The 8504-nt window shown below is 46.7% G+C and overlaps 1 protein-coding gene across 2 annotated transcripts; it reads left to right on the top strand.

The window, feature by feature from the left end:
• Positions 1-617: 617 nt before the first annotated feature.
• LOC114616022 (N-acetyltransferase family 8 member 2-like) lies at positions 618-3482 on the top strand. 2 transcript variants are annotated; one of them, XM_028761569.1, is made up of 3 exons: positions 618-684; positions 795-937; positions 1282-3482. In XM_028761569.1, exon 3 carries the CDS (start codon positions 1355-1357, stop codon positions 2033-2035), a length of 681 nt encoding a protein of 226 aa, XP_028617402.1. In that variant the 5' UTR covers positions 618-684; positions 795-937; positions 1282-1354; the 3' UTR covers positions 2036-3482. The 2 variants fall into 2 exon arrangements, with proteins under 2 accessions (XP_028617402.1, XP_028617403.1); XM_028761570.1 differs by having other exon boundaries at positions 646-717.
• The last annotated feature ends 5022 nt before the right edge of the window (positions 3483-8504 follow it).

Below are 8504 nucleotides of genomic sequence, written 5' to 3'. Positions count from 1 at the left end.
AAAAGGTGCTCCTCTGTGTCACTCTTGCCTGGTTTGTTGAAGTACTTCCTCAGATAATCTGTGTGAAGTGTATGATGTCTTCATTCTGAACTCTGCCAGACACACTCCACTGCTGACTCTGGGGCCTATTATCTAGACCAAAGTACTGCACAGGTTGAAAAGGGACACATTCAGCAAAGCTGTTGCATCAGCATGGTGGCTGAGTAATGGCTTCCATGATGATTAGGAGGAGGGAAAGGAAGTCAGTTTGGACAATCAGGATCCATTATCCTAGCACCCCCCCATAGCTTAGAGAGGAAGAAAACTCAGGTTTGTGTGAGCACAGGCCTCTCCTAGGAGGTATGTGGCAATGCCAATGACTATGCTGGAAACCAGAGGTAGCAAAGTACCCTGGGTGTAAGAACCTTGATATGAAAGGAACAGAAAGTTGGAGAAGCTTGCCAAAATGATGAGGAACTCAGGGCCAGTCAAAGCCAGCTTCCCCTCCAGGTCAATCCTGTGGTGATCAAGAGATATGGCTTCCCTCCCATGTCACATTTCAACTCTTGACCTTTAGTTTATGATTTCCCAGAAGTCAGTCAATGAAGTGCCAGGTCAGATCTGTGCCCTAGAGTTTCATCAGGCCCCTGATAGGTTCTCCTGGATGTCCTCAGACATCCTGGACACTTGCGTCTGTGGGACTAGGTGAGAGGACAGAGAGCTGAGACCTGGTTGTCTGTAGGTCTGGATTCCCACAACCTTCTTGAAGACCTATTGGTGGAGAGTTTTTGCACTCATTCTTTGCTTTTCTCTAGACGGAAACTTTCCAGTTGCTGGAAAGAGGATTTGTTGAAACTTGCACCTCGGACCACAGTTTTCAATGTCTAGACCCTGAAGAGGATACAGAAGATCTCAGAACAGGACACCTTTCCACAGTGTGGCACCTCAGTTCTCAAAGGTCAGAAAACTTGTCACTGGAGGAGGAGGGTTACAGGGAGGACTCTGCATACAACTTCCTGTATTAAATCTTCAAAGAAACCTAGATACCAGGTGTGGTTTACCATGGTCTTCAGGGCAAGACACACAGGCTCAGAGAGGCCATGGAACATGTCCCAGGGACACATGACTAGAAACAGATAGAATAGGGTCATTAGGTGAGGATGACCTCACACCTCTCTCAGTAATAATGTCCTGTTTCCCTGAGGGTATCAACAAAGGCACAGCTGTCAGTAGACTGTCCCTGGCTTCTGAGAGTCAGGGAGGGAACTGAGGGACTGAGTCGGCTTCCTCTATTTCCTGCAGGGCTCAGGGAAGCTGTACAAGAAGGTCTGCATATCCCTTGTGATCACTGATATCTCAGAGCTAGACGTCTCCCATGGCCCCTCATCACATCCGACAGTACCAGGAGAGGGACCACAAAAGGGTCCTGGAATTATTCTCCAGTGGCATGAAGGAGCATGTCCCTGCTGCCTTCCGCCAGATGCTGACACTGCCTCATTCTCTCCTGCTCTTACCTGGGGTGCCTGTGACCACAGTCCTGGTGTCTGGCTCCTGGCTCCTGGCCACAGTATACAGCTTCCTGTTTCTCCTTTGTCTGCGGGTCCTTTTCTGGCTTTCTTGTAGACATGATGTTGCCAAGTGTTTGCAGGCAGACCTGGCTGACATCACCAAGTCTTACCTGAATGCTCATGGCTCCTTCTGGGTAGCTGAGTCTGGGGGACAGGTGGTGGGCATGGTGGGGGCTGTGCCAGTCAAGGATCCTCCATTAGGGAGGAAGCAGCTGCAGCTCCTTCGCCTGTCTGTGTCCTCACAGCATCGAGGACAGGGGATAGCGAAAGCACTGGTCAGAACTGTCCTCCAGTTTGCTCGGGACCAGGGCTACAGTGATGTTGTCCTTAAGGTTGGCAGTGTACAGTATAGCGCTCTGGCTCTCTACCAGGCCATGGGCTTCCAGAAGACAGGCCAGTACTTTATCAGCATAACCAAGAGGTTAATGGGCCTTTCTATTCTTCATTTCACTTACTCTCTCCATTTTGCTTGGGAACCAGAGATGTGATCTTTTTATTCTTTATTTGTCTGGGAGGCTCCAATTCACTGTGCTGTAGGAACAAACTAACCCTGGCAGTTTACTGCCACCAATCCCAATGGCTCCCTTTCTACTCCTTTCCCATGCAGCCCTGCTCGTGGAGACCTGTGGGTGTTTGCTCCCTGCTCCATTCTGCCTTTTTACATGTCTCCATTTCGTCTTTCTAGTGCCGTGATAAGGTAGCACAAAACCCAACTGAGTTGATCCTGCACACATTTCACTTAGCAGTCTGTTAGCTGTCAGTTTCAGGTAGGTGATCTCAAGACCTCAAGGCAAGCAACCTCGCTGAGCAGAAGTTCCAGCAGCTCACACAGGATTTAGGATCTTTGCAGAGAAGCTAAAGTGAACTCAGAACCAAGGCTTTTCTGACACATTGAACTTGTCGATTACGAAAATATCTAAGACTGTGTAGAGATGGAGCCTGCACCTGTAGAGGCAAGCACAGTCCCAGGCCAGGGTGGGTGCCCCGTAAGAGCTGGAGCAACAAAACATGGCACTTACTACTAAGTCACCATTGTGCTGAGGGAAGAAGTGGACCTCTGATGCAGTGAGAGTAATTTAAATGGCTTCTCCTGGCTGGAGTGGTCTCTCCTGCCGTATTTGGTCCCAGTCTTATGAGAAAACACAATTAAATGGATGCCTAGCATGAAACATTCTTGGGCTTTCAGGAAGAGAATATGAGTTTAGGAATTTTCATGAATATGTACCCCTAGAGAAACACCCCATGACCAACTGGCACTTGCTTGGGTTGATAGCAGTGGGCTCCCAGTGCTCCTGGTTTTCCTTTGTAAAATGTTAAAATGGCAGCTCAGGAGTTGGAACAGCATTGTAGCATGTAGAAAGGCAGTCTGAGAACTAATAAGGTTGTTGGGTGTAGATTGCCATGCTAGGCATAGTCAGCCTCCTGAATTGTGAAGAAAAGCCCCAAGGGCCCAATATCACAAATGTAGTTGCCACTCTTCTTGTTGCATGCTGGAACTGGAGAAATCTTTCAGAGACTTCACAAGCTTTGGTTTCAGAACATGGAAGAGGCAAGCAGAGACTCAGGCAGAAGAGCCAGGTGTGCTGGCTGGATCTCCAGTGCCAAGAGGCTCCATTCAGGCTGCCGAGGGACAGTCATGCAGACAGCCTTGCTCCGTGCTGTAGTGTTACTTCCCATGGAGAAGTGCATCACTGTGCAGTAGTGGCAGTGTTATGTTTGCACAGACATAGCTTCCGACTAAGACCTCCACAGGCAGGCATTCCCATTGATTATTCTAAGGCAGGACAAAGTTCTGTGGCATGGAGGCCATAGGCCAGAGTAAGGAGATTAATACTATGGTTTTGGGGGCTGGAGAGATGGCTCAACGGTTGGGAGCGCTGACTGCTCTTCCAGAGGTCCTGAGTTCAAGTCCCAGCGGCCACATGGTGGCTCACAACCATCCGTAATGAGATTGGATGCCCTCTTCTGGTGTGTCTGAAGACAGCTACGGTGTACGCATAAATAAAATAAATAAATCTTTAAAAAGAAAATACTATTGTTTTGGTTTTTATTCAGCAGTTATAGTGTGTCAGCTTGCCATCCAAACACTTGTGTTTATGCCAAGTGAGTGCTGCCAGAGACTCATAACTTGTCCAGTTGCTGAGAAGAAGTGACTGATCCTTAGATAAAGCCCAGTATTGGGTTGTAAATATTGGGAAGAAAATAGATGTCTATTTATCACCTGTTCCAAGGCTTAGAAGAGTTATGCAAGAGGATACATAAAGATTTAAGATCTGGAGTGGGTGGGGTATCCTGTATCTCTTTGGTCTGAATTGAAACATCCTCTTGTGAAGGACTGACAGAGGCTCAGGAGACTCAGGAGGGGCCCCTCTCCAAAGTCACCCAGGCAGTAAACATTTATCAGCAGAGAGAAGCCTCTTAGGAACCCCAGATTGTAGATTTGGTGAGTCATTACCATTGCAATGGTGATGCTGCCTGGGTGACCCATTCTCCTATAAGTAAGCCCTCCCCTGTATTCCTGTGGCACCAATAAACTGTTTCATCAAACTTGGCTTGGGTGGTTTTGTGTTTGGTTGGTTGGTTGCTTGTTTCCTTGGGTCTATCATAGTTCTGGATGGTGTGAATAGTGTTCATTCACATCCCCAGGTGAAGTCAGACACAAAACACTGACATAGGCACAAAAACAGATGGTTTTACTCATTTTGTATCTACCTGGGAAGGAAGTCAAATGAGAGAAACAGAGATGCCAAGCAAGTCCAGGTGGAACAACTGCGAAAGTGAGTAATCAGCATGTCCTCGGCTCCTGGGAAAGCTACGTGACCCTCCACCTCTTTACTGCTATCTCGCCTGCTCAGGAACTCTGCTCCTGGACACAGCCTCAGAACTGTCCTGGACCTCCTTGCCCAGCCCCTGTGCTTCCTCTACATGGCAGCAGCTCAGGGGCAGTAAGGTTTGCCAGCAGCATCCAAACATGCCACACTAATCCCTACTGACATCCTCCCACTCTCTGCCCCCCACCTGTGCCATTATCATTACAAGCTCAGCAACTGTGCTTTCAGCTAAGAGAAAAGGGTGACCAGTTGTCTTGTTGATACTCTGTCTACCATGGCGAATTATTTCTATGCTTTATGTCTTGTGTTCCCCACAGGGGAAAAACCACTTTCAGTGTTACCTGATGAATAGAAGAGGGGACATAGAGCTTTTTACACCCATAAGGCTAATGCCAGTACTTAAATATCCATCCTAACGAGTGCCTTATGCAGGTGTGATGTAGCCATCTCCAGGAGGGGAGCAAATGTCATCAGCAGTCTTGAACCAATTCCACATTAAGTCAGTAATGCTTCTCCATCTCTTCCTGAAGGATGCAAAGATGGAGCCCACGATATGCTGATGTCTGCATGTATCTGTGGATGGGGTTGACTTCACTGAGTCAGAGGGGGCTGATACAAGAAAGAAGACGCACTGGAGTTGGGAAGTCCACATGATAAATAGGAAATTGTGCCATTAGCTCTGAGCCAAGCTGCGAGTTACCCTGGTAAAATGGAGGGGGCCAGAGTTGGGGAGACAGTTACAGGAAGCAGTATCTTCTGGGAATACTTAGGATTTTAGAAATATGATTATGGCCAACACTTTTGATGGACCAATGGGCACTAAGTCTTACAGTGCAACCATAAGCTAATTTCATGTTGTATAACTTTCATTGGGGAAAAAAATAGGACCAAGAAAAGAGAATTGTTTGGAAAAGGTATAAACTCTAAGTGTTATGATCTCCAAGGCTAGAAAGAGCAAACTGTGGGTAGAGTTTTTGTAATAATGGGGTGACTATGGCCAGAGCCAGTGGCTGTGCCACTTTGACTCTGACTTTGAGTTTTATTGTGGGTTACTTCCAAGAATGCCAGTGAGGGGGTACTTCCAGAAGCAGAACCGACTCACAGACAGGCATTACAATAGGCTGGAGACTGTCCTTTGCAAGCAACTCTTGTCTAAACCTCTTCCTGGCAGCTTGGCTCGTTTGTGCTTTTTCTAAGCAGTTTGTCTGGTCTTGTTTTTTGTTTGTTTGTTTGCTTGCTTGCTTTGAAGCTTGGCTTGTCTATGCATCATCTTTGAAGCTTTATTGCTTATTGTAGGTGGGGAGGGGCCTACCGAATCTGGTCAGTTTCATAGACTTCCTGAAGCTAATGTGAGTTGTTCAATTTCCTGCTTAAGGAGCTTCCCTGCAGAATGGAACATTTTGATTTCAGAGGAAACTGTTACATGACATAGTTTGCACATGGGTGTTTGTCTATATCTATGTATGTACTCCATGGATCCCTGGTACCATGGAGGTTAGAAGATTTCAGATCCTCTGTACCTAGAGTTAAATATGGTTATTAGCCACCATGTGGGTGCTGGGAACTGAACCCAGGTCTTCAGCAAGAGCAGCACATGCTCTTAACCACTCAGCCATCTCTCCAACCCCAAGGAAGGTTTTAAAGATCCTGGGGAGGGCTACATAGAGTTAGTGAAACTGATGTCCTTGACCACAGATAGTAAAACCCAAGAAGTTCAAGTTCAGCAATCAGAACATGGCCACTCCCACCTTGAACCAACAGTCCCTGGCAGGTGGCCTGGCAGAGTTGCTCACTGCAGTGTTTGGCTTTGGCACAGTCTTTATCGATTATTTCTTGCTTTGGGGCATACATACCTGAACTCTTTCCTTCAAAGCCAACCAGCTTTCCATATTAATTTGTTTGGTTAGGAGTTGAGGAAAATGACTGGGCTGCTTTGGACAGCTTGTACAGTACAACATACCTGCCTGAAGTTGACTAAACATTTTTGGTTGATTGGTCGTTTACAAAAGGTATCAAATTTATTTACTTTGTGTGTGTGGTGCCTGTGAAATAGTCCACATGAGATAGTTATTGACAACCAAGCTGATTGAGCAAATTACAAGTATTTCATTCATTTTTTTTAATTGACAACCAGACCAAAAGTGGGTTCATGCCTCTGAAAAGTCTCTTGCTGCCCAATCTCTGGCTTAGAGTGAGACAAAACCACAGTTACATCAGGACTCCGGAGGGGGAGGTACATAATGAGGGAGTTAGAACAGCTGAGTAGCATCTGGTTCCTTTTCAAGGCTCTGCCGTATCTTTCAGACACTAATGAACACATTTGGACTATGGTTAAGGTCACAGACAGTCCTTGAAGCATTGCCAAGACAGAGGTGGCTGTTGGAGGGTGGAAAGCTTAGAAGTGAGCAAGCAGACATAAAACAAAGTGAGGACAGGATGGCATTACCTCAGTCCTTTCACCTGTGTGTGGAGGTGGGCATGTACAGGCCAGAGAACATCTTGCTGAGTGCCCTGGGTTGTCTTATCACTCACTGTAGGGTGATGCAACTGAGCTTCTCAGAGTCACCTGGGGTTAGTCTCTAGTAGTGCCAAGTGTTTTGCAACTGACTTTTCCAGGGGAGATATGTTTCTTCACAAACATCAGGACATCAACGACATACAAAAACAGGAAAGAAAGAAAGAAAATGAAAAAGAATAAAAGATAAGAAAAAGAAAAAAAGAGGAAAATCCATGTAACACCACTGGCTTAGTCAAGGCAACTCTTATAAAAGAAAACACTTTAAGAGGGGGCTTGCTTACAGTTTCAGAGACTTAGTCCATTATCCTCATGTCAAGGAGCATGGTGGCATGCAGAAAGCATGGCAGTATGCATGGCACTGGAGCAATACCTGGGAGCTACATCCTAGTCCTCAGACAGAGACAAAGACTTCCATTGCATGGGCTTTTGAAGCCCTTCTCCAGTAACATACTTCCTCCAACAAGCACATACCTCCTAATCCTTTCAAATAGTGCCATTCCCTGGGGACCAAGCATTCAAATCTGTGAGCCTGTGGGGGCCAGTCTCATTCAAACCACCTCAAGTACCATCAGGTTAAGTCAGGGAGTTGATTGGGGTTTCTTATAGGTGACCATGTCAGCACCAAGAAAGATTTATAAAACCTTATCATTGGAAGTCCCTGAACAACAGGCAGTTAGCTCCATCAGAGTCCTTACCACCCGCAACAACCATGTACTGCTTGTAGAACCCCAGAGAGGGGACTCACAGGCCTTGTTACATTTCGAGAGCTTCCAGAGTCATGTGATCCTCCTTTCTCTTTAGGATATGTCTTAATCTGGAGGACACAGCTATGTTTGCTTCTATATGAGACTTTAAATTCCAGGGAGCGTCGGGGACCTCCACCATGTTCTGCTCCACTGTTCATACACACTGAGACCTCCCTAGAAAGCCCTGGCCTTTGTGGCTAAGAGGTGACGGCAGAGCAGGACCTCCCTGCATTACACCATTATCCTGAGGGACCCACAGTTGGGAATGAAACCAGATCCACAGTGCACAAGGCAAATGATGTCTGGACATGGACAGAGAGATGGCTGGTAAGGATAGAGAACATTGTTGTTACCATCCAGGCAAAGTGGAGCCAAGATGAATACGTTCCACTGGGCTCTGGTCCAACTGTGAATGTCAAGAGTGTTACAGCTTTTAGAAGAGAAGCAAGAAGGTTTGGGAGGCTTGTGCAGGGCAGGTAGCCGAGGTCCCAGATGAGGTCTCTTGACAGCAACAGCTATCATAACAGCTCCAGTGCCAGCAGCAGAGGCAGCGGTGATAGTGGCAGAGGTGGTGAGTCCAAGGTCCAGTGATGAATGCTTTGGGAGAAAGAACTCTTCCCCAAGTGTTATGGCTCAGTAAAGATGGTCACTCTCAGAAGATCCTCAGTGAAATAACATGTGCACTTTATTGCATGTGGACAGGGACTTTATAAACATTGAGGAGTGGGGTGGATTTCCGGTTAGCTGTTTCCTATTGGTTCCATTTGAGATGTTAGTGATGCTCTATCCACATGGGGAAGGACTCCAGGTGTTTTCTTCCTTCCTTCCTTCCTTCCTTCCTTCCTTCCTTCCTTCCTTCCTT

This window comes from Grammomys surdaster, unplaced genomic scaffold (genome assembly GCF_004785775.1).
Source record: "Grammomys surdaster isolate TR1022 unplaced genomic scaffold, NIH_TR_1.0 226602, whole genome shotgun sequence".
Classification (NCBI taxonomy): Eukaryota; Metazoa; Chordata; class Mammalia; order Rodentia; family Muridae; genus Grammomys; species Grammomys surdaster.
The sequence above is the reverse complement of the archived record's forward strand: the minus strand, read 5'-3'. Positions and strand labels throughout refer to the sequence as shown.